The following is a 25,717-nucleotide window of genomic DNA, read 5'->3' as shown; positions in this document are numbered from 1 at the left end:
CTTTGATAATGCCTCGGGTTTACAAGGGAGTGGTCGGAGGACGGGGAAATGTCACTCTCCTATACCCGCTAGCCACTGGTTGGTGTGCATGAAATCACTCTGCTTCACTAAATAGGCCTTTTGCAATAGATTGAAACGTGATTTGGACTTCCTTTATTTAAAGATTTTTTGCTGGGTTACTAATGTCCTATCCAAAACCTTCTCAAAAATACTTTTTTTCCCTTTTAAGATACTTTCGATTTCAGGATACGAAGAAGTTTAAAGTTTGTTTGCTATCCAGCAGAGGAATTGATTCGTTATTATCAAAGTCATATATCAGCACGTGACTGTTTGTTACAAAAGGCCTATATTAGCTGGTACCGCTTATATAACTAGTCTCAGCTCTTGCACCGACATGCCCCGGTTCGTTCTTCCTCTTTGTGGGAAGGAAAGACGAGAAGAAAGCTTTTGACAAAATCCCTATGGAAAAATGAGACAGCAGCCCGAGATTTTTATGATAGTATTTATTTTTTTGACAGATGAATTTTGTACTCCTGGATAGATTTTCGTTTTCAATAAATGCTATCTTTCAAACTATTAGTTCTTAGAAAATCCTTATTAAAATATTTAGAGGGCAACTCCCCCCATATCCTGCTCCTGTTTTGTTACAGACTGAGAACGGATTGAGCATTATTGTAAACCCCGGCGCGGGCATCTACCTTAGTATCTGGGTACAAGCTGCAACTTACTACCTTTCCTGTCACGTGGTATTTTTGGGGTGCACGTTACGTCATAGCCGACATGTTGGTTGACGATAACAAAGCATTGCTCTCCAGCTTCTCTTGTTAGATCAACCAACATAGCGGGTGTTTCATTGTTTTAACAATAATAAAATTAAAACTAAATTAAAATTAAATAATAATAATAATAAATGATAATAATAATGGGATTAACAGTGGATTCCACAGAGTGGTTCTTCTTCAAAATTAGTTGATTTTTGTTATCCATATCTCGAGGGATTTTGAGTTTTGGTTGCAACCCATTAACACCACCGAATAACCCAAGCGTCACAGTTGACCTTCAAAACAAACTCAAGATCAACCAATCAAAATTTAGATTCGACACTGTATTTGGTTAGCATTTTCCATGATTCTGCCGATAGAACCCATGAAATGTGATTTCTTTATTTTTAAATTGATTGTAAATGCTAGTCGAATTCATCGACGGGGAGAATCCCACCCTGCATTGTACTCGGTCCCTGCTCCAAAATTGCTAATCCAAAATTGTTGACCCATAATTCCTTTCAGGGAATGCGGTCAATTCAGCATGATACAAAGGAGTCATCAAAGGAGTGCGTTTACCAAGAAAATTTAAGTGACAAAAAGACGATACTAATTATGTGAAAACTAAACAAGCTTTGAATGTGAATGATCTTTGTTACTAATATAAAGTTTCTTTAAATTTGCTACTCTTTGCCTGGAAGTGTGGCGAAGAACCTAAAGTATATATAATGAAATATAATAAGACTATTGGTGGAGTTAGTGGGCTACCTAAGACCTGGTTTTGACTAGCGATAGTGATCGATGGCAAGCATTAACCTAACAACATATACGCGAACGGTTTTTTTGAGCAAAAGAGGTACGCAACAGGCATATATCTAAACACGAATATTCAAGTCAGTGTATAGAAAAATGACTTTTTGACTTCAAGCAACACTGAACATCTCAACACTGATCTCCGTGTTCTTGACAAGAATAATAAGAAACACTCAAGTTATTCCAGCTTTTTTTGGATCTTGGGATGATGTATCCCCTATCGCCTATCTCCTTTGGCACCGACAGCCTTTTTTTAAAGAACAAAATACTGATTTAGCAATAATTAAAAAATATGTTACAAATCTCGCATTCTGATTGGTTGGGAGCGCGTGCTCTATGGGAGCGCGTGCTCTATGGGAGCGCGTGCTCTATGGGAGCGCGTGCTCTATGAGAGCACACAGCACGCTTATGCCCTTAAAAAAAATTTAAAACTTGCTTGCTGTGCTGTGTGGAGTTATAAAGCATTATAACTGCACACAGAACGCGCGCGCGTTTTCTATTTCTTGATTATCTGCGACGTGTGTGTATGTTGCTATGCTAATGCTTGCGTCACTATCCATAACTAGGTTTAATAAAATAACGTTAGTACAATGTTTTGAATGCGATTTACTGTCCAACAAGATTTCGATGTGTCGTTTGGATAAATTCCAGAAGTTGGCTTCGTTCCAACCTAGTCCCGTGTTCTAATTCAACATCTATTTCTTCCATTAACCATAGATAGCGACTCATGAGTGAAGTCCTAAAAGACAATGTGAAAATATCCTTAGTTTCAACGTATTTGACTCTTCAGATTTTAGGGAAATTGAGATTTACAAAATCTACGACGGCGACGTCTACCGGAAGTGTAAATAATTTTCCTTTGGAGTTTCGCTCCTTCAAAGTCTCTCTAACCTGTGGATGAGTTGATCACTTTACTGACAATGTTTTGAATGAAATCTCCAATGAACAGAACCTCAAAGATACATTATTTACACTTCCGGTTGACTTTGCCGTCGTAGACTTTGCAAATCTTAAAGTCCCTGTTATGGGACTGTGCGGGGCGGGGCAAGGCGGGGCGGGACAAGGCGGGGCGGGACAAGGCGGGGCGGGACAAGGCGGGGCGGGACAAGGCGGGGCGGGACAAGGCGGGGTGCGGCGGGGCGGGGTGCGGCGGGGCGGGGCGGTGTGAGAGGACCGCCAAAAGGAAGTGTAAATAACTTCACTTTGAAGTTTCGCGCCTTCGAAGTCTGTCTTCTCTTTGGATGAGTTGATCGCTTTACTGGCCCAATGTTTTGAATGAAATCACCAATGAACAGAACCCTAAAGAGAAATTATTTACCCTTCCGGTTGACCTTGCCGTCGTAGACTTTGCAAATCTTAAAGTCCCTGGGGGCGGGAGGGAAAGGAGGATAGGATGGAGACGGTGGTTTTCACTCTCGGGGCATAAAAGTACAGCAAAATACACTTCAAAAGTTTTGCTGTATGTTGCATGTTACTTTCTCCTTTTTCTTCACTACGAACTTTTGTCTCATCTTGTTATCCCCCCCACGTCGGCCAGCTTCGGACGCCATCTTTAAAACTTCAGAAGGGTACTACAGTTGTTTAACAACAAGGTCAATACGAATATTGAAATAAGCGTTCTAAGCTCAATGTTAAAAAAACATCTCAAAAACTTCTGGAAAATTCTCGATAATGTCGACATGAACTCTGTCATAGAAATATTTCATAAACTTACTTGAATGATGCGATTGAGTCTTTTGGACATTCGTAAGTTGAACTTCTCTTTTGCTTGTTGTAGAAATATAACATTTTCCGCGACTTGCTGAAGCAATGTGTCCAAGGTTCTGTCATAAGAAAACGAACCATTTACGTAAGTTTTTTCAATACTTCAACGAAGCATGTATGTAAATTTCAAATTAATATTTTCTTGAAAAATTCAAACAAAAACGAATCAAAAACATGGAAAAGAAGAGGAAAGAACAGAAGAAAACCAAGTCAAGGGCAAGGGCAAGGGCAAGGGCAAGGGCAAGGGCAAGGGCAAAGCAAATAAGGGATAAAATCCACTTCCTGCTCAAATACACCACTTATTTTTGCCGGGAAAACACGTTAACAGAATATTTTTGAAGAACATTTTTTCTTCCTTGCAAGAATACAACTTGCGTTTCACGCCAAAAATAATCATTGATTAACTGGTTCAGTATTTATTCACCAACTGAAAAACCCGTTGAATAAATAGGCGCCGTCAACGGCAAAAAGATAATAATAAAAGTAGGAAAAAGGACTTTTTGAAATTTCATATTTTAAACCAGGCTCACTTAGTTTCAAAAACGAACTGGAAGCGAGATATTTCACACTTTCAATTTCGTTTTGTCCCGGATTAAAACCCAAACAATTGACCAATCAGAACACCAGAATATTCCTGCACGCTTTCCTTGCACGTGACTATGAGCCAATCAGATAAAAGCATTACTTTTAAAATACTTATCGATTCATACTCATTGTAAAAGCGTTTGTAAGACTGAGTAGATCAGATGAACGAAAGCAATATGCCGCCAAAACCGAAATCACAGGCCAAAAAAGGCGAAAAAAGTGCTGGGAAAAAGACTATCGGACCTGGTGGAAAAAAGCGGACTAAAAAACGCAAAGAAGCATATTCTATCTATATCTATAAAGTCCTTAAACAAGTACATCCTGACACAGGCATTTCAGGCAAGGCGATGGACATCATGAACTCGTTTGTGAACGACATCTTTGAACGCATTGCCGCGGAAGCCTCGAGACTTGCAAACTACAATAAGAAGTCTACAATCTCTTCGCGTGAAATACAAACCGCAGTTCGACTTCTGTTGCCTGGAGAACTTGCAAAACATGCCGTAAGTGAAGGAACGAAGGCGGTGACGAAATACACCAGCAGCCATTGAGCGGCAAAGGAAATTCTTCTAAATAAAGAAGTTCAAGATTTCTAATACAAACATTTATATGTTATATCATAAGAGAAATGACTTTCTAGCTCTTTGAGTTGAACTTAGGAATATGGCCTCAAAATGTGAAAATTCTAAGCTTTTTTGTGTTGTTTTGTAGCGTATTCAAGTAACTTTAAAGCTGTATTAAATTTCATAATCTATTGCATATTGGAATGTAAATTTTATTTCAAATACTTCAGAGGCAAAATTAAGTTACTATATTGAAAATTAAAGACTATTGTTGTTCAAAATAGTTTGTCGTTTTGCTCTCGTGATGCTGAAAAATATATTTTGCTTATCAAATAAGTTACAAAAGTTATAAAAATGCATTGGATGAAAATAATGAATAGAATATTCAAAAAAGAATTTAGAATAAAAAACAAAAAAATATTCAAAGTAAAATGAAAAATACAAAAATAAAATACCTTGTATATGTTTAGTAAAATAAATTCCCCTGGGAATAAAGTGTTTTTCGTCGTCGATGGAGAAACATTCTCTGGGCTCTCTTCTACCTTTCACAAATCGCATCTCAAACCTGTTCAACAAATGAAGGTGCTTAGTGGATCTTGCATCACGTAAACAGAGTTAAAAGTATTTTTAGATTGGATTTTTCTTGGCCTGTGAAACAAAGTCATATAATTAATGATCGTTAAATAGACATAACTATATATATTTATATATATAAAGATATAATAGATTCTATTATATAATAACTGTTATAAATCTCGCATTTTGATTGGTTGGGAACGTGTGCTTTATGAGCACACAGCAGGCACGCACGCGCCCTTTGCATTTTATAAAAGAAATAAAAACTTGCTTGCTGTGCTGTGCTGTGTGGAGTTATAAAGCACTTGTGGATTGGCAGAACACTCGAAAAGTGTCGAGAAGCAATCCGCTCCCCATCGTCTTCTCCTAACACTTCTCTCGTGTTCTGCAAATTCCCCGCGTGCTTAACAACTGCACACAGCACGCGCGCGCGTTTTCTATTTCTTCATTAATCTAATTAGAAAAAAAATAACATGACGTCATCAGATATTGGAATACATATAAATGACGTCATGATAAAGCGGATATAGTAAGACTAAAATAGAAAAATAGAAACATAAACCTACTTGTTAAAGATGTCTTTGACCGCTTCCAGGCGAAAAGACTGCTTGACACTATGAATTAAGGAACAAACGACAATATTTAAATCAGACCTGCCAGAAGATGATTGGTAGTTTGGGACATAATATATCCAATCACCGTCAGAAAGACCTTCAACAAAATCAGATGGACGCCATTTTGTGCAATCTCGAGCCCAGAGTCCTCCGGGTTTTGGGTCAGCGGTTTGACGCCAGAAAAAGCAGAAAGATGCTGGAGGACTCTTACTACGAGGTGAGTTGAGAACGAGATATGCTGAAGACACTTGGTTAACTAGACTAGAGTACATATCATATATCCGTGAAAATCTTAGTACGGAATCTATAGCTGCAAAAATGTTCACAAATTAGTGTACGTTCAGTAGAATGTCGACCTACAAAACTTTGCACTAATTTGTTAGTTTTTACTGATATATGGTATGCACTCTACAAGACTTTTACATTTTAGGTCATACCAACTAACTCTCTTTATAACTACGCCGTCCTTGTGAATAGAACTTCAACTGATTAGTAAGATACCGCTGTGTTCATTGATTACTGACTCATCTACTCAGGTTAGCCTCAATTCAGCGTAAGAATATTCAGAAATACTAACGGTAAAGTAAAGAATGCACAATATCAACTATACAAACACTTTGAAATTCCATAGACTTTCACTGGAACACATGAATATTCTACAAAAAATCGAGGCCAACTCGGAGCAATACAAAATTCACAACTGGAGTATTTCGTACCGAAGTGGCACTAAGTCTTGACGAGTTGGTTTCTTTAATGCTTTTGCAAACAACTGAGCCATGGATATCCTGTGAAGACATCAGAAACAATCGTTAAAATGTTCAGTTTCCTAAGAGCTTGGCTAGAATTGATGGGTTGCAAGCATTCCTAAGAGAGTTAAAAGACAAAAGCATGGCGGCCATTGTGGTGCCGTTAACAGTGGATGCTAATGAGAAATCTTGTGTTAAATGGCACCAACATGGCCGCGATGACGTAACGTGCAATCGAAGAATTCCCTGGAAAAAGTTAAGCAGAAATCGTTTCCCACTCAATTTGACCATTTACACTAAAAGGTCACACCATTTTTCCAAAGGTTTCAGAAGCACACTAAGATCCCCTGGGTACCCCCTCCCCCCCCCCCCCCCCCCCCCCCCCCCCCCCCCCCCCCCCGCAGATAGTCGATTCTCATGTAGTCATACCTCTCTGTTTGGTGCTTATCCCTGACATCAATTCCTCCCAGCACAATGACGTCCAAGATATGGATTGCTGTTGAACGTCGCTGACCTTTTCCCTGAAGAACGACAATAAGAATCTTTTTGACCCCATGTTTACCGTTGTAAAATTAGTAACCTCCAATGCAGACGTTATTTGGATCATCACGTCGTCACGCAACGTCACTTGGAGAGAGAAACGTTTCGTGACGACGTGACGACCATAAGAACGTCTTGGTGAGAGATTACTGTTTTAGATTACCACAGACTGATTTATACAGTTTTAGCCTCGTTTTTAAGTCAGCTACCCATTTAACTTAGTGAATGATTTTCTCTTCAAATGAGTCTTTAGTCAAGGATCACAGTGGTATTTACGAAATAAGTAAATAAACTAAGAACTATAAGAGAACTGAAACTGAGTGGTATTGACCGTAGAATGAAATGGGAAGAATAATGGGAAGAAGAAAGTGTTACGCAAGGTGTGTCGTTCTCACACAATTTCAGCGGCAATATCTTTCTGTATCGATATAAGATCATGGGATTTGATCACGTGCTTAACCTACCTCTCCTTGTAGTTCTGACACAATTTCAGCGTCAATAAGAGTATCCTTTGGTATCGCTGTAGTACATTCATCGAGCTTCGACCACCGAGAACCACTGTAGTTTGGTTTACCATTCCATTTGTAAACAACTGAACGCTGAAAATTCCAAAAAAAGCACGGTAAGCAAGAGATTCCGATTGAGCCGCTGCCTTGATTGAGCACACGCCAATAGTTGTGTAGCAATGGGTTCAAGCACAGGGAGCCCAAATAGATAAGAAACTGTAGGTATTTCTACTCACCCCAACACCAAGAAGAAAATACCTCTCGCCTCCTGAGACAACGCACTTGTAGTCATACAGGTATTTCAGATTTTGCAAGTTTTGTTGGGTCAACTGTGTTGGTTCACTAGATAAGCAGTTATCGTCATCATTACCCTGTGAATTTAACCATAAATAATTTCCATTATTTTAGGATTGTCATGATTCATCTCATAAGCAAAAGTGAAAACAAATAACCAACCAGACAGACGGACAGACAAACGGACTGACAGACAGACAGACAGACAGCGGAAGACAGACAAACAGACAGACAGCGGAAGACAGACAGGCAGACAAACAGACGGACAGACAAACAGACGGACAGACAGACGGACAGACAGACAGGCAGACAGACAGCGGAAGACAGACAAACAGACAGACAGCGGGAGACAGACAGGCAGACAAACAGACGGACAGACAGACAGACAGGCAGACAGACAGCGGAAGACAGACAAGCAGACAGACAGACAGACGGACAGACAGACTGAATGACAGACAGGCAGACAGACAGCGGAAGACAGACAAACAGACAGACAGCGGGAGACAGACAGGCAGACAAACAGACGGACAGACAGACAGGCAGACAGACAGCGGAAGACAGACAAACAGACAGACAGCGGAAGACAGACAAGCAGACAGACAGACAGACGGACAGACAGACGGAATGACAGACAGGCAGACAGACAGCGGAAGACAGACAAACAGACAGACAGACAAACGGACTGACAGACAGGCAGACAGACAGCGGAAGACAGACAGACAAAAAAGACAAAGGCAGAAACAAACAAAAGCATATTTTACCTTCCAAAGTTCATGGAATTTGACATCTGGGTCTATGACTGGAGCACTTGAACGAGCTTGCAGCGGAATCTGGGATAAGGTTAATGAATACTATGATTGATTGTAACCAATAAAGTAACGTCCATTCTAGAAACCAGTATTCCAAGGATATCCTATCATGCATTTCCTTCCCAAGCCAAGAAAAGACCTAGACTATCCCATCATACATTTCCTCCCCAAGCCAAGGAAGGGTCGGGGCTACCCCATCACGCATTTCACGTCAAAGACATGGAAGAACCCAGGGCTATCCAACGATGCATTTCGTGCCAAAAACGAGAATTTTTACCTTCCACTGGTTGAGACATTTTTTCCGCACCTCTACCTGATCGTAGGGACCCATTAGAGACCTGTCGGATATCGAAGAAAAGGAAATGTAAACGTTTTTATTTTTAACTGGGAACAGTTGTTGAAAACCTGATTAACAAGACGCTCTTGGAGCGTGCACTGGGTTGCCCAATGTGATGGTGTGCTAGAGCTTATTTAACACCTAATCTTTGCTAGTTATGTACCGCTATTTGGTAGGAGGGGAACTACTTTGGAATATCTATACATGGTTACTTTTGCGCAAGAATGCACAATTGGCGAGGAGACAAAAAAAAAAGGCATTTTACGACTGGGCTGCCACAGGCAACCCAGTAAAAAGTTTTGAATTTTCACCTTTTGAAAGGTCATGGATAATCTTAATGTATAGAAAAAACATGCCCAACTTCTAAAACTTGTTTTCCTCTTCTAAATGCCCGAATTTTGAGTGTTTTTTAATTTTGGAAAATCCGGAACCGTACATAGATGGAATGGACTGGACTTCGGTTGGCTGGATTGTACGGAACGTAGAGGTTTTTTTAAGCCGAATTTGAAGCTTTTATCCAATGATTTTTATCTTATTATAAATAACTAGTGATTCCATCCCGAAATTTTGCAATAATATAAGAATGCAAAAAAATGTTTTAGATCGTGGCATTGGTTAAAGTCCTGTGAAGCCGGTTAGCGGTAAAGGTTTTTCAAAGAACTATATATATCATGTGTCTATAGGTGACTCTATGGATAGTTACAGATATTTACGACTAATTTTCCTCCATTAAGATGCTATTGAGATAAATTGGATGTTATTTGGATGTGACTGGAATGGATTGGTTTTGACTGAAATGAATTGCAAGTGACAGGGCCTCAGTCAGTGACTAAATCTTGAATCACCAGTGGCGGATCCGGGGGGGTCGAAGGGGTCCACGGAACCCCCCTTGAAGGTTTGATCTTTTAGGTAATAGAAATATGTCTTATATAAATTTTAATAAAAAAATATTAGTAGTTTTGCGTTGGGTCGTGTTGTTATAGCTTGGTCCGTTACTAGATAATAAATTAAGTGATTAGAGCCAATTTTTTTGTCAAACATCGACTAAACTAAAGAGAATTATACACAGTTTAAGAAACGGAACCCCCTTTTGAAAAATCCTGGATCCGCCACTGATCACAAAAAAAGTTTTGCTTTTTCAACTTTTGAATGGCCATGGATAATGGTTGCTGATAGTGTCGAGACTTTTCTTATTATCAAAGATTCTTTAAATTATTAATATTTTACATTTCTATTATTCTACATATTATTTGGCATATTTCAACATGTCATTTGGATCTGAAAAAAACCCACATTTTCGGGGTATTCAACAAAGTTTAATAATTACGATTACAATATTGTACTTACGGATCTTGAACATATGCTCGCAATTTTCTCAAAGAGTTTGTTTGAACTTTACCTATCCTATAGAGAAAAAAGCATAAAAATATATGCTACTGTAGGTCACAAACAAAATAAACAATTGTCCCCTTCACAGTTTCCTGCGTCATCTTGAAAGGTAGCCGTGCCGTGTACACTACCTCACATCAATACCACTTCAGTCTAGGATGAACATCAACACTAGATGCACCACAACACCAGGTGGAGATAGTAACCAGGACCCAACATGTACACCACCTCATATCAATACCACTACAGTCTAGGATGAACATCAACACTAGATGCACCAGAACACCAGGTGGAAATAGCAACCAGGACCTAACATGTGAATACACTACCGTTATGCTATACTTGATGTTTCAAAAAATACATCCAAGTGTAAAAAGATGTTATAGTCAAAGCCAAAAATTTGGGACAGTAATAGGTCTTACCTGTCATTGGATTCTTTCATGTACTGAAAAAAAGCTTTGTCAGACTTCATGATTTCTAAGGGAACAGCCTAAAATAGAAAACATGTCAGCTTATCTGAGAAATTCGAAAACATTTCCAAAAATTCCAATTTTTCCAAAATTTCCAATCCAGAAAATTTTCAAAACGGAGGTGTCACTTTTTCTCATGAGATTTCCAGACTACCGACTGAAAAAAATGCTAACATCACTTGACCTCTTGGTGCAAATGACCCATTAAAAACGTTTTCCTTAATACCTGCATAACATCTTCGTCTGTGCCTTTTAGCCTGTTAATCCTGACATTAAGGTTGAACATGTAGTCATAGACATCTGAGATACCATCTCTTAAGAACTTGCACACCACGTATCTGGAGGGAATAAAAAACTGAGATTTTAGAAGGGATAAAACTCCATAATTAAGACACTCTGAAAATAAAACAAGTGCCACGTGAACTGCTAGCTCCGCCCTCTCATAATCACTTGACAACACAGTGACATTTATTGACATCTGGTACATGATAATTGATTCGACTATACCAAATACCCGCAGGTCTCTTGGGTAAGTTCCTGAAGACCCCTGAGTAACTATTGCGCAACTTTGCCATTTTGTCGGAGGAAAAAAAAGCCATTTTATAGTTGGTATAACACAGCAACGACCTCTGGGCTGATCTAAGTCAAGGCATGGCTAACTCACAGATCGAACCCTGAAACAACCTCTGGGACGATCTAAGTCAGGGCACGGCTAGCTCACAGATAGAACCATGAAACGACCTCTGCGGGGCTGATCTAAGTCAGGGCACGGCTAACTCAGAGATAGAACCCTGAAACAACCTCTGGGATGATCTAAGTCAGGGCACGGCTAACTCAGAGATAGAACCCTGAAACAACCTCTGGCAAAAAAGCCCTTGAATCATGGGAGACCTAACGAATTGACCAAGCATTGACCACCACAGGAATTGAACCCTAGACCCCATATGTAAAAGGTGAACTAGAGCTGTGTATGTCACCTTGGATTTCTTCCTTCAGGACACACATATCACTTTTAATTTCCTCTTATTGATTCTTACGATAGTCTCACCCACAGCCGCTTTCAGTGTCGTCACGCAACGCTTTCTCCCCTGAGAAAGCGTTGCGTGACGACACTGAAAGCGGCTGTGGGGTAGACCGTATTCTTACGAATGCTTACTTTTTTTTTCGAAAATAACCCTCACCTTTCACATTTTTTTCTCAGTAACAAAATGTTTATGAAATATAAACCTTTTAATTCAATCTAAAACTATTTCCCGGCCTCCTTCTTTTCTTTTATTAGCAAAACTTTACCTACCTCTCAGAGTTTGCTGGTCTGCTAGTGACTGGCTTAAAAATAAAGACTTCGTCAAATGCTCTGTAGAGTAAGTAAATGAGTCCCATGCTGAACGGAGTGAAAAGGTCAAACAGCTTGCAGACAAAATGGCCTCCTGACATGAAATGGAAGGTAAAGGATAAAGGGAACGAAATTGCGAGAAATTAAAAATAAATAGTAAGAAATGGAAAGAAAAAATATATCAGGTAAAAAAGCTAAAAAATAGAGAATCCGCACATTTAAGAACTAGCATACAGATATAACACTTGTCCACATTGAAATAATCCAACCTTTGGGGTCAGGATACTAATCGTTAGGGCTTTGCTGCTCAGAGTCCCGTCAGTTAGGTACTAAAGCAAGGATCTCCTAACGGTTAGGTAACAGTTGGGATCGTAATCGATACTTCACACAATGGTTAGGATATTAAGCGAGAAAGACCTTTTCGCATTAGGTACGCGATAGCTAAATTTCTAACAGAAAGGGGTTTTATCAACACATGGTATTCAGAACTTTTCTCTATCATATTAATAATAATAATGATAATATAAAGTTCTTGACAAACGCATCATACAACGTCTCGATGCTTTTTACAAAGGACCAGACGGATATCAAGTTTGTTGAAAAAATTGCAAAAAAAGTCAGTTACTCCTAAGCAAAGATAATCATTATCGATGAGTATGATAACATTCCCATGCAAGTTCTATTGAGCTCGTTCCGTTGATAGTCGGCAACCAAATGTCTTTTCCCCCTCTAGATCCAGGAGTCTTTTAAGCCTCTATTCTTCTTGCACATTCATTGTGCAATCGTAGAGTACAAACACTATATGTGGGTAACATAAATACCACTAAATACTGCTAAATTATGCTAATTCTAATGTTTTCTATTGTTTAATTAGCACTATTTACTCTTAAATAGTGCAAAGTGTTGCACACTTTTAGTGCTCGCACTGTCTCACTTTCTTATTCGCGATAGCCCAAATTTAGTGCAAAATTTATTTAAACACAAAACAGTGCTTGGCGTATGACATTTGTAATGGTAATGTTTTCACTAGGACAATTTAAACAATTTTAAATATAACACCGGAAAATTAATAAGGCAGAGCTAAACGAACAACGAGAATCAAATGAATGGGCCAATCACAGTGTTACTTCTTGAAAGTTTGGTGTCGGATGAACACCTCTAGGAATTCACGCGAGTATAAAAGTTAACATTAACATTTCTTGTGAGAACACGGTTGGCTCAACAACTACTCGAAGAAAGCGAAGTCAATTAAGACGAAATCGAGCAATGGCCTGCAAAAGCAGTTGGACTCTACAATATAACGGTAGCGATTCAGATTCCTTAACTCTTTTGACCAGTGGAGTAGACTCCGACTTAGGACCAGTCACTGGTATTCAGGTTCCCGATCACTCTGATTTTGAGGATGAGCATGTGTTGGTATGTATCACAAAATTATTATTGCCGTTTGGTTTCGAGTTGAGTTGAATTTCATTCCTGCGTCCAAAAGAAAAGAAGAAAAAAAGATATATCACTAAAATTGTTCATTGTAGGTGTACCTTAAGAAATCTTCTTCCCCGATTATGTTAAGTCTTCGCGATTTGGACGCTACTGGTGAATTTTTTAGAGGTTTATCAGATGGTGACCTAAGCAACTCCCAAGACTTTGTAAAAACTGTCCTACAATCGTGCAAGGTTGTTGAAGAAAGTGACATTGAAAGTAGAAGTCCAAGTGAGTATTATAATATCCCCCTCTATTTATAGAATAAATCAAAGCATGCCTTACCGCTCTTCAACAGTGTTTTCATTTACATGCGTAGTTCCTTTCATTTCAATGTATAATTGTAACATTTTTACTCCGGTCTAACGTTTTCCGTGCCCTTCGACATAGCAGAGGAAAAGAAAATATCCCCTCTAGCTATCCCAGCCATCCCCATCTTACAATCGACTCCAATGAGGCACACGACCAGTATTTCAAGAAGTCAAGAAGCGAGACAAGAAGCGAGACAAGAAGCGAGACAAGAAGCGAGACAAGAAGCGAGACAAGAAGCGAGACAAGAAGCGAGACAAGAAGCGAGTCAAGTCAAGAAGCGAGTCAAGAAGCGAGTCAAGAAGCGAGTCAAGAAGCGAGTCAAGAAGCGAGTCAAGAAGCGAGTCAAGAAGCGAGTCAAGAAGCGAGTCAAGAAGCGAGTCAAGAAGCGAGTCAAGAAGCGAGTCAAGAAGCGAGTCAAGAAGCGAGACAACAAGGTAAATAAATAAACCAATGTATGATATATTTATGATATATATATTATGATTAATTCAAAATTGCTCTGTTAGTGTTCAAAGCAGTAAATGGTTTGTCTCCTGTGTACTTGACTAATATATTTCAGTCACAACCAATACGGCGATACAAACTTAGATCAGATGATAAAAATCTCCTATTTGTACCAAGATCAAAATCAAACTCAGGCGACCGTGCTTTTGCTGTAGCCGGACCTAGAATATGGAATGATCTACCACTTAATATTAGAATATGTTATAGTTTAAGCGCTATATAAATTTATGATGATTATTATTATGTGCAGTACTAAAACGTATAGATGCAAAAAATCTATGACCTGTATAGGGCGAACAGCGTAACAGCGTAACCTATACAGTCTAAAAGGAAACTAGCTACAATCAAGAGAATATTCTCTTGCTACAATAAATTTAAATAGATGTCCCTATAAAATCATTGTCTTTAAAACGGTTCGGAAAAAAAAAAAATATATATATATGCATTCATATATGCATTCATATATGCATTGATGATGATGATGATGATGATGATGATGATGATGATGATGATGATGTTGATGTATTGATGATCGGTATATAGATGGAAAGTGTGTTGAGATATGGAAGTTATCAGCTTGATGCACCTTACATTGGTCTTTCGTTGGATTGTAGGCGCAAGTGTGAGCAAAGCACAAAAAGAGAAGTTGGATAAAAAATTGTATGGCCCATCAAATGCAAGTGCCCTCTTCGGATCTCACCGTTCTATTGGTAGAGTAATCGGGGACGACCTGCCCAAATTTACAGAAGAAGGATGGCCGCCACCATTTCGATATACAGTTACTTTGATGAGGACGTTTTTGGAAAACCACTGTGGAAAAGCAGAACGCTGGACTCAGAGAGCGTTTAGTTATCAAAAAGGCTACTTCAATCGCGTTTTCAAGCTTCACGGAACATCGGTAACTTAATGCATTGTTCAAAAAGTAACCGTATTTTACACCCAGTTTTGTCATATCTGAAACTCCGAATTTTTTGTCTCTGATTTTCAGACTGGCAGTGGAAACATTTTCTTATTTTACAAGGTGTCAGAACTTTCTGATAGGTGTTGGGAAATGGCCAACAGAATAATGGATAAGATCGAAAATGGTGAACTAGAGCCCTCGAAAAGAAGGAAGAAAAACATCGCGAAATGCGGCAACGTACTACAGACATCATTCAAATGTCTAAGTGGGAAAGACCCAATCAAAAAGGAAGCAGAAATATTTGAAATCCTGCAGAAATATAACGACGGTACGTTAGCGGAAGAAGAGGGTAGAAGCAAGGCAAAATCAGGAAAGTCAGAAGAGGCCACTGCAGGAGTAAGTACAAAAAATTAGTACAAATTTTTCCACGTTTTGGTATTCAGCGGAATAGACTTAACTTCTCGGCTTGAGCTTTCTCTTTCCCCTTTCACGCCTATAATTCCTTGGAGTATGAAGTTTTTGGTTTGAATTGTATCCATATTAATTATCAGGATTCGTGCTGAGTTAACCACTTAAAATTCAAGGACTATTCAAGGAGTATACAAGGACCCCAAAACGAATTTTCAAGGAGTATGTTCAGCTAACTATGCCAAGGTTTTACACGGTGGTTGCACATGGCCGACTTTCAGATTTTCTGATCTTTCTGAATAGATCTATTTCAGAACCATGCAAGTAATGATCAAAGCAAAAATTCAAGGAGTTTCGCTAAAATCGTAAAATTCAAGAGCTTTTCAAGTGCCCTTTCAAACGTGAATCAAATTCAAGGAATTTTTCAAGGAGTTTAAGGAGTAGCACGAGCCCTGAATTATATTTATGTTTTCTCATGCGCATTGTTGATGTAGGGAAATGATATGTCGGTCTGAAATGGGAAACTAAAGCTCATGAAGTCGAAATGTTTATTTGAAGATTCTGAAATTCATTTGGCTGTTTTTCGTTCATTGATTTCTTACACATAGGATACATCCACAGTGGAGATAGCAGAGTTAAGGAAGAAATTGGAGATGGCCAACGAAGAAATACACATTGCGGTTACTGTAAGTGGGTTCAACTGTGGTGATGTTTTCTCCGTCTTTTATATAACTAATATATATGCTTATTTATTTTTCATCTTATCAATTGTTATCAGGGGAAAAAAGAATGTGAAAAAGAATTGGCCAGGTTAAAAAACGATTTAGACAGAAACAAGAAGGTAAACCAATACATTCTAGCTCTGCTGTGATTGTCCCACGCTGTGATTCAACAGCGAAAAGTTAGTAAATTTTGTAAATTCTCGTCTGATATTTGTCCCTTTGTGTTTTTTCTTTCACGGGGCTCATTTTCCCCAAATCTTATTTCTTACACATTTGTACACGATGATGGCCATTCCATTTTTCTGTCACGGAATTTTTGCTCTCGCCTCACGAGTATTCTTTTACTAGGAAACAATGCAGTTGCAAGAGGATTTCGATAATCTGGAAGGCAAAATTGAAAAACTTGAAAAGGTATGCTATCGTATACTAGCTACATTCCATATCAAACAATTAGTGTCGTTTTCGCGAGCTTCCTGTGGTAAACAGCCTATCAAACAAGTGTCACCCTGTGTCTCTTCTCCAGTCATTTCTTAAACAAAAAACAAAATGGCCGACGTAGATGTGTTTTCACTCGAATTTCTGTAAGTTTGAATAAAATTTACCTCGAAAAAAATGGTCTTTTTTTGCGATACAAACATACCTCAAACTCCAAATATGCATGGTAAGTAGTTTCCATATATGGACATACAAAATGGCTGAGCAGAAACGACACGTTTTATAGAGCAATTTCTTGATATGCTTACAAATTTCGCACGTTTCAGTCCCGGTTTCTAATTTCAATTAAACACTGACATTTACTTTTTCTATTGCTAGGCTCTTGAAACGGAAAAAAAGAATTCTTCTTACTTGACTCTGTGTATTAATGAAAAAGACGAGGTGAGTAATAAGAATCAACGAAATCGAAAAATTACTCGCTTCAGTTATTAATATGTGTTTCAAATTATCAAAACAGGAGATTCGACGTTTACGCGAAGTGAGCAAATCCAAAAAGGGTACCACCAAGGTAAGAATACAGATAAACATCAACATGCTGAGCACAAACATGCTGAGCACAAACATGCTAAGCACAAACATGCTAAGCACAAACATGCTAAGCACAAACATGCTAAGCACAAACAACATACAACTTTTTTGTATTTTTTTTGCTTCTACAGCTTACTTCCCAAGACAAGAGCAAGTCTGCTCGACTTCCGTCGAAAACAGTAAATAAGGTAAACAAAGGAAGCTACATGTTTGTTCAGTTCGAGAATGAAGCCAATCAATCTCGTACCCAGAGCCCTTATTTCTTGCTGCGCATGCTCGACGAAATAATTGGGCTCTGGAAAACTCCAAACCGGAGGACCCCGATTCTGGGTTTCTCGCACATGCGCATTATGACAGACTAGGTAAATTCAAATGGCGGATGATGTTCAACGAGCATGTGAATTTGCGCTTGGAAAATTAGGTTTTGAAGATGGTTTTCAGTTACATTAACTCCGAAAATATCTATTGGATGGACATCAATACAATTTTCATTACAAAACCGGCAAAACTTTGAAAAATCCGGCCCTACAGGCTTTTTTGGTGTACTTCGAGACGCGGCATCTTGTTTATTTTCCCTAGTACTGTAATTTTTACTTCCGGTATCTTTCTTTGTTCTCATGAGAGCCAATCACAGCACAGGAAATATTGGAGTTTTCCAGAGCCCAATTATTTCGTCGAGCATGCGCAGTAAGAAATAAGGGCTCTGGGTACGAGATTGGAAGCCAATTGCTCAAACATCAATAAAAACAGGATAAATTGATACTTAAAGCGATGTGACTTCTTTTTATGCACTGCCACACTGACATATGTTGATCTTTTATATTTTAAGGTGTTTCCTGCTGAGCGCAGCACTACTAAAAGGTGTGCGTTGAAGAAAGATGCCATCCAAGATCGCAACGACAATCAGTCCTTGGTATACATGAGTGCTATAATTTTTATAATTTTTTAACTTTCGTTATGAGTAGAGAAAAATGCCGTAAACCAAGCACTACGGAAAAGTCACGAACGATAATAAATATGAGACTCTACTATCTTAACACAGGAGAAAGAGGTAAAAACTGGAGATGAACTCGAAAACAATGATACCGCAAGTTCATCAAGAAGTGAAAAACAAAAGGTGACCAAGAAAGCTTCTATTGTTATCAGATTCTCGAAAAATTGTTTTTATCATTATCATTATGATAATGATTATTATCATTATCGGCTACGCCTCGTGTTTTATACCCGATAAAACACTCCTGCTCGTTCATTAAACAGTACATTATCATTATCTTTATCATCATCATCATCATAATTATTGATTATGATTATGATTATCATTAGAATCATTAGAATCATCATTATTTTTATTATTATTATTATTGGTCTTTCGATACAGAAGTACAGAACAAGAGCAGCTAAAAGGTAATTATTTTCATCATAGTATATAACGAATGAGATTTTAATTGTTCAAAGTTAATTTTTACCAAACTAACTGCTATATCTTTTCGGGTTAGGGAAATCACGCAAAATTCAAGATTTTAGCAAAACCGGATTCAGTTTATTAAAAAACGGAAAGCTGGGTAAGATTAAAAAGAGCCCTTTATTGCAATGCAAAAACATTTAATTAATAAGTTTTGTTTTATTATAAAACACAGGACTTTGATACCAACAAAATCAAAATAAACAGCTGGGTTGCATTTAGGACCAAAAACATTGGTATGTTGGCAGAGTGCAAGACAAGGACGATGCTAAGGATATCGTTGAAATTAACTTTTTCCAGAAAAGCTATAGCCAGGAACACAACTTATTTCAGTTGGTTTCAACAAGATTTATTTTTAACTATCAAGTAGATGTGATTCCGAGGAACAGAGCATTTTGCGTTCCGGAATAGAATAGAATAGAAATCTTTATTTAAATTTTTAAAGCTATACAGCTTATGGGGTCGTGTGTAACAGAAAATTACTAAATAAGATAAAAATATGTTATAAATGTGTAAATATAAAAATTGAACTAAAAAGATATATATACATATGTTAAATATAAATCTAGAATTTAGGAGGAAACATTGCAAATATACATTATTGTAGTCATGTCTAGGTTTACATTGATTAGAAATAGTATTGAAATTGAAATACTGAGAAACTCAGGTGATTGTAAAAGACGGTTCTTAAAATTTCTAAAACTAGTTGATTGATTGTATATAAACGAAGGCTCTATAGTGAATAGAATTTTTCATGAAACATGTATTAAACCTATCAATAACAACATTATTCTCCATTCTGGACCTAAGGTACATTTTGAATGTCTTACAAGTAAATTGTTCATACAATCTGGGACTGTTCTGTTGAATATTTCATTGATGGGTTGCAAGCATTCTCAAGAGAGTCAAAAGACAAAAACATGGCGGCCATTGTGGTGCCGTTCACAATGGATGCTAATGAGAAATATCTTGTTAAATGGTACCAACATGGCCGCGATGACGTAACGTGCAATCGTAGAATATGCTAATTGCATCAAGCCTACTTTGTACGTGATAAATAATGGTTCCCAACCAGTTTTATCCAGCACTTTAGACCCAGTAAGGTCGTAAGGAAAATGAAAAATCCTTCTAGCAGCCCTTAAATGTATTTTTTCTAAACAATTAAAATTTTCAGTATTAGGTGTACTGCCCCAAATGGGCATCGCATAAGTAACCGAAGGTAGAATTATCTTAAAATATACATCTAATAATATGTGCATTCCAGTTTTGTTTATTGTCTAAGGTTACTCCCAGTAACTTCGTTCTTGTTACCCACTTTGTGTGGTGTCCTATTAATAGACATTGAAGAGGACCACTAAAACAGCCCTTTTGCAGCAGCATTCCCTCACACTTTGTTGGATGTGGAGTAAGAGAATTGGATATACACCAATTATACAGCTGAGACAGTGCATGGTTCAGTGCGGATACGGTCTCATCTACTGTCTTTCCTATACAGAAAATCGTGGTGTCGTCCGTGTACATGTACAAAGAACAAGATGTAACTGCAGTAGGCATATCGTTTGTGTACAAAGCAAATACCAACGGGCCTAGGGCAGATCCCTGAGGAATTCCAAATTTTGCTATGTTAATGTCAGATGATTTTCCATTTATGACTGTAAATAGTTGTAAATAGTCAGGACCTTTCGTAGTGTGGAAACAGGTCGATGACCTGTTAAAATACCTAACCGTTAGGAGATCGATACATGAAATATCTAATGGTTAGGAGATCGATACAAGAAATACCTAATGGTTAGGAGATCGATACATCAAATACCTAATGGTTAGGAGATCGATACATGAAATACCTAATCGATAGGAGATCGATACATGAAATACCTAATCGATAGGAGATCGATACATGAAATACCTAATCGTTAGCAGATCGACACGTGAAATACCTAATGGTTAGGAGATCGATACTTGAAATACCTAATGGTTAGGAGATCGATACATCAAATACCTAATCGTTAGGAGATCGATACATGAAATACCTAATCCTTAGGATATCGATACATGAAATACCTAATCGTTAGGAGATCGATACATCAAATACCTAATGGTTAGGAGATCGATACATGAAATGCCTAATGGTTAGGAGATCGATACTTGAAATACCTAATGGTTAGGAGATCGATACATGAAATACCTAATGGTTAGGTGATCGATGCATGAAATACCTAATGGTTAGGAGATCGATACTTGAAATACCTAATGGTTAGGAGATCGATACTTGAAATACCTAATGGTTAGGAGATCGATACATGAAATACCTAATGGTTAGGAGATCGATACTTGAAATACCTAACCGTTAGGAGATCGATACATGAAATACCTAACCGTTAGGAGATCGATACATGAAATACCTAACCGTTAGGAGATCGATACTTGAAATACCTAACCGTCAGGAGATCGATACATGAAATACCTAATGGTTAGGAGATCGATACATGAAATACCTAATGGAGAGTTAAAGTGCCGAGCAACTGGTTTAGCTCTGCTAATCACTCTGAGCTTAATGCTATTGTTTTTGGTCTGTGTTTAACCCACGGCAGCAACAATCATCGTAAAACAAAAGAAATGCGCTTAATTCATTCACTTGGCACCGTTAATCCCCACGGGATGAACGAACGCTTCGCTTATAATTAAGTTATTTCTCACCTATTGTTGCCTTCGATTCTTTTGTTTTCCTTTGTTTTATGGCTTGCTTTTTTCTTATTGGTTTGTTTTCTCTCTCCTCTACTATATATAAAAATCTCTCTCACTCTTACTTTCTATTGACTCCGACGAAGGACTAACGTCCGAAACGTCAGTTCCTATTTTCACTACGGTGTAAAACTTATCAATCTACGATAACTGGTTCATTAGAAACACCGACGCAGTCCACCCTAGTGTTTAGTAGCCATCATCTGAAATACCTAATGCTTAGGAAATCGATACATGAAATACCTAATGGTTAGGAGATCGATACATCAAATACCTAATCGTTAGGAGATCGATACATGAAATACCTAATCCTTAGGATATCGATACATGAAATACCTAATCGTTAGGAGATCGATACATCAAATACCTAATGGTTAGGAGATCGATACATGAAATGCCTAATGGTTAGGAGATCGATACTTGAAATACCTAATGGTTAGGAGATCGATACATGAAATACCTAATGGTTAGGAGATCGATACATGAAATACCTAATGGTTAGGAGATCGATACATGAAATACCTAATGGTTAGGAGATCGATACATGAAATACCTAATGGTTAGGAGATCGATACATGAAGTACCTAATGGTTAGGAGATCGATACATGAAATACCTAACCGTTAGGAGATCGATACATGAAATAGCTAACCGTTAGGAGATCGATACATGAAATACCTAATGGTTAGGAGATCGATACATGAAATACCTAATGGTTAGGAGATCGATACATGAAATACCTAATGGTTAGGAGATCGATACATGAAATACCTAATGGTTAGGAGACCGATACATGAAATGTCTAATGGTTAGGAGATCGATACTTGAAATACCTAATGGTTAGGAGATCGATACATGAAATACCTAATGGTTAGGAGATCGATACATGAAGTACCTAATGGTTAGGAGATCGATGCATGAAATACCTAATGGTTAGGAGATCGATACATGAAATACCTAACCGTTAGGTGATCGATACATGAAATTACCTAATCGATAGGAGATCGATACATGAAATACCTAATGGCGAGGAGATCGATACATGAAATACCTAATGCTTAGGAGATCGATACATGAAATACCTAATGGTTAGGAGATCGATACATGAAATACCTAACCGTTAGGAGATCGATACATGAAATACCTAATGGTTAGGAGATCGATACATGAAATACCTAATGGTTAGGAGATCGATACATGAAATACCTAATGGTTAGGAGATCGATACATGAAATACCTAACCGTTAGGAGATCGATACATGAAATAGCTAACCGTTAGGAGATCGATACATGAAATACCTAATGGTTAGGAGATCGATACATGAAATACCTAATGGTTAGGAGATCGATACATGAAATACCTAATGGTTAGGAGATCGATACATCAAATACCTAGCCGTTAAGAAATCGATACATGAAATAGCTAACCGTTAGGAGATCGATACATGAAATACCTAATGGTTAGGAGATCGATACATCAAATACCTAATGGTTAGGTGATCGATACATCAAATACCTAATGGTTAGGAGATCGATGCATGAAATACCTAATGGTTAGGAGATCGATACATGAAATACCTAATCGTTAGGAGATCGATACTTGAAATACCTAATGGTTAGGAGATCGATACATGAAATACCTAATCGTTAGGAGATCGATACATGAAATACCTAATCGTTAGGAGATCGATACATGAAATACCTAATCGTTAGGAGATCGATATATGAAATACCTAATGGTTAGGAGATCGATACATGAAATACCTAATGGTTAGGAGATCGATACATGAAATACCTAATGGTTAGGAGATCGATACATGAAATACCTAATGGTTAGGAGATCGATACATGAAATACCTAATGGTTAGGAGATCGATACATGAAATACCTAATGGTTAGGAGACCGATACATGAAATGTCTAATGGTTAGGAGATCGATACTTGAAATACCTAATGGTTAGGAGATCGATACATGAAATACCTAATGGTTAGGAGATCGATACATGAACTACCTAATGGTTAGGAGATCGATGCATGAAATACCTAATGGTTAGGAGATCGATACATGAAATACCTAACCGTTAGGTGATCGATACATGAAATACCTAATCGATAGGAGATCGATACATGAAATACCTAATGGCGAGGAGATCGATACATGAAATACCTAATGCTTAGGAGATCGATACATGAAATACCTAATGGTTAGGAGATCGATACATGAAATACCTAACCGTTTAGGAGATCGATACATGAAATACCTAATGGTTAGGAGATCGATACATGAAATACCTAATGGTTAGGAGATCGATACATGAAATACCTAATGGTTAGGAGATCGATACATGAAATACCTAACCGTTAGGAGATCGATACATGAATAGCTAACGTTAGGAGATCGATACATGAAATACCTAATGGTTAGGAGATCGATACATGAAATACCTAATGGTTAGGAGATCGATACATGAAATACCTAATGGTTAGGAGATCGATACATCAAATACCTAGCCGTTAGGAGATACCTAACGTTAGGAGATCGATACATGAAATAGCTAACCGTTAGGAGATCGATACATGAAATACCTAATGGTTAGGAGATCGATACATGAAATACCTAATGGTTAGGAGATCGATACATGAAATACCTAATGGTTAGGAGATCGATACATCAATACCTAATGGTTAGGAATCGATACATGAAATAGCCTAATCGTTAGGAGATCGATACATGAAATACCTAATGGTTAGGAGATCGATACATGAAATACCTAATGGTTAGGTGATCGATACATGAAATACCTAATGGTAGGAGATCGATACATGAAATACCTAATGGTTAGGAGATCGATACATGAAATACCTAATGCGTTAGGAGATCGATACTTGAAATACCTAATGGTTAGGAGATCGATTACATGAAATACCTAATCGATAGGAGATCGATACATGAAATACCTAATCGTTAGGAGATCGATACATGAAATACCTAATCGTTAGGAGATCGATACATGAATACCTACTGGTTAGGAGATCGATACATGAAATACCTAATGGTTAGGAGATCGATACATGAAATACCTAATGGTTAGGAGATCGATACATGAAATACCTAATCGTTAGGAGATCGATACATGAAATACCTAATGGTTAGGAGATCGATACATGAAATACCTAATCGTTAGGAGATCGATACATGAAATACCTAATGGTTAGGAGATCGATACATGAAATACCTAATCGTTAGGAGATCGATACATGAAATACCTAATGCGTTAGGAGATCGATACATGAAATACCTAATGCGTTAGGAGATCGATACATGAAATACCTAATCGTTAGGAGATCGATACATGAAATACCTAATGGCTTAGGAGATCGATACATGAAATACCTAATGGTTAGGAGATCGATACATGAAATACCTAATGGTTAGGAGATCGATACATGAAATACCTAATGGTTAGGAGATCGATACATGAAATACCTAATGGTTAGGAGATCGATACATGAAATACCTAATGGTTAGGAGATCGATACATGAAATACCTAATGGTTAGGAGATCGATACATGAAATACCTAATGGTTAGGAGATCGATACATTAAATACCTAATGGTTAGGAGATCGATACATGAAATACCTAATGGTTAGGAGATCGATACATGAAATACCTAATCGTTAGGAGATCGATACATGAAATACCTAATCCGTTAGGAGATCGATACATGAAATACCTAATGGTTAGGAGATCGATACATGAATACCTAATGGTTAGGAGATCGATACATGAAATACCTAATGGTTAGGAGATCGATACATGAAATACCTAATGGTTAGGAGATCGATACATGAAATACCTAATGGTTAGGAGATCGATACATGAAATAACCTAATGGTTAGGAGATCGATACATGAAATACCTAATGGTTAGGAGATCGATACATGAAATACCTAATGGTTAGGAGATCGATACATGAAATACCTAATGGTTAGGAGATCGATACATGAAATACCTAATGGTTAGGAGATCGATACATGAAATACCTAATGGTTAGGAGATCGATAC

General features: G+C 37.9%; 2 protein-coding genes across 2 annotated transcripts in view; one reads left to right on the top strand and one right to left on the bottom strand.

Annotated features, from left to right (window-relative positions):
- Positions 1-130: 130 nt before the first annotated feature.
- LOC116295633 (cap-specific mRNA (nucleoside-2'-O-)-methyltransferase 1) overlaps positions 131-25,717 on the bottom strand; it is a 34,066-nt gene continuing 8,479 nt past the window's right edge. The window contains exons 12-25 of the mRNA XM_031703512.2: positions 12,062-12,194; positions 10,994-11,105; positions 10,720-10,787; positions 10,256-10,312; positions 8,849-8,909; positions 8,524-8,592; positions 7,705-7,839; positions 7,427-7,561; positions 6,852-6,943; positions 6,393-6,461; positions 5,629-5,676; positions 4,942-5,051; positions 3,289-3,397; positions 131-2,313 (exon numbers count right to left, since the gene is read on the bottom strand). Of these exons, the coding sequence (XP_031559372.2) occupies positions 2,181-2,313; positions 3,289-3,397; positions 4,942-5,051; positions 5,629-5,676; positions 6,393-6,461; positions 6,852-6,943; positions 7,427-7,561; positions 7,705-7,839; positions 8,524-8,592; positions 8,849-8,909; positions 10,256-10,312; positions 10,720-10,787; positions 10,994-11,105; positions 12,062-12,194 (1,331 nt within the window). The 3' untranslated portion in view covers positions 131-2,180. The remainder of the gene's footprint in view (positions 2,314-3,288; positions 3,398-4,941; positions 5,052-5,628; positions 5,677-6,392; positions 6,462-6,851; positions 6,944-7,426; positions 7,562-7,704; positions 7,840-8,523; positions 8,593-8,848; positions 8,910-10,255; positions 10,313-10,719; positions 10,788-10,993; positions 11,106-12,061; positions 12,195-25,717) is intronic.
- Positions 4,039-4,661, top strand: LOC148912410 (histone H2B.1-like). Its single transcript, XM_089027344.1, has one exon. The coding sequence runs from the start codon at positions 4,085-4,087 to the stop codon at positions 4,472-4,474; it is 390 nt and encodes a 129-aa protein (XP_088883470.1). The 5' UTR covers positions 4,039-4,084; the 3' UTR covers positions 4,475-4,661.

The sequence above is a fragment of the Actinia tenebrosa genome, unplaced genomic scaffold, assembly GCF_029948245.1.
Source record: "Actinia tenebrosa isolate PJP-AT-01 unplaced genomic scaffold, QUT_ActTen_1.0 PGA_scaffold11__36_contigs__length_13525064, whole genome shotgun sequence".
NCBI lineage: Eukaryota > Metazoa > Cnidaria > Anthozoa > Actiniaria > Actiniidae > Actinia > Actinia tenebrosa.
The sequence above is the reverse complement of the archived record's forward strand: the minus strand, read 5'-3'. Positions and strand labels throughout refer to the sequence as shown.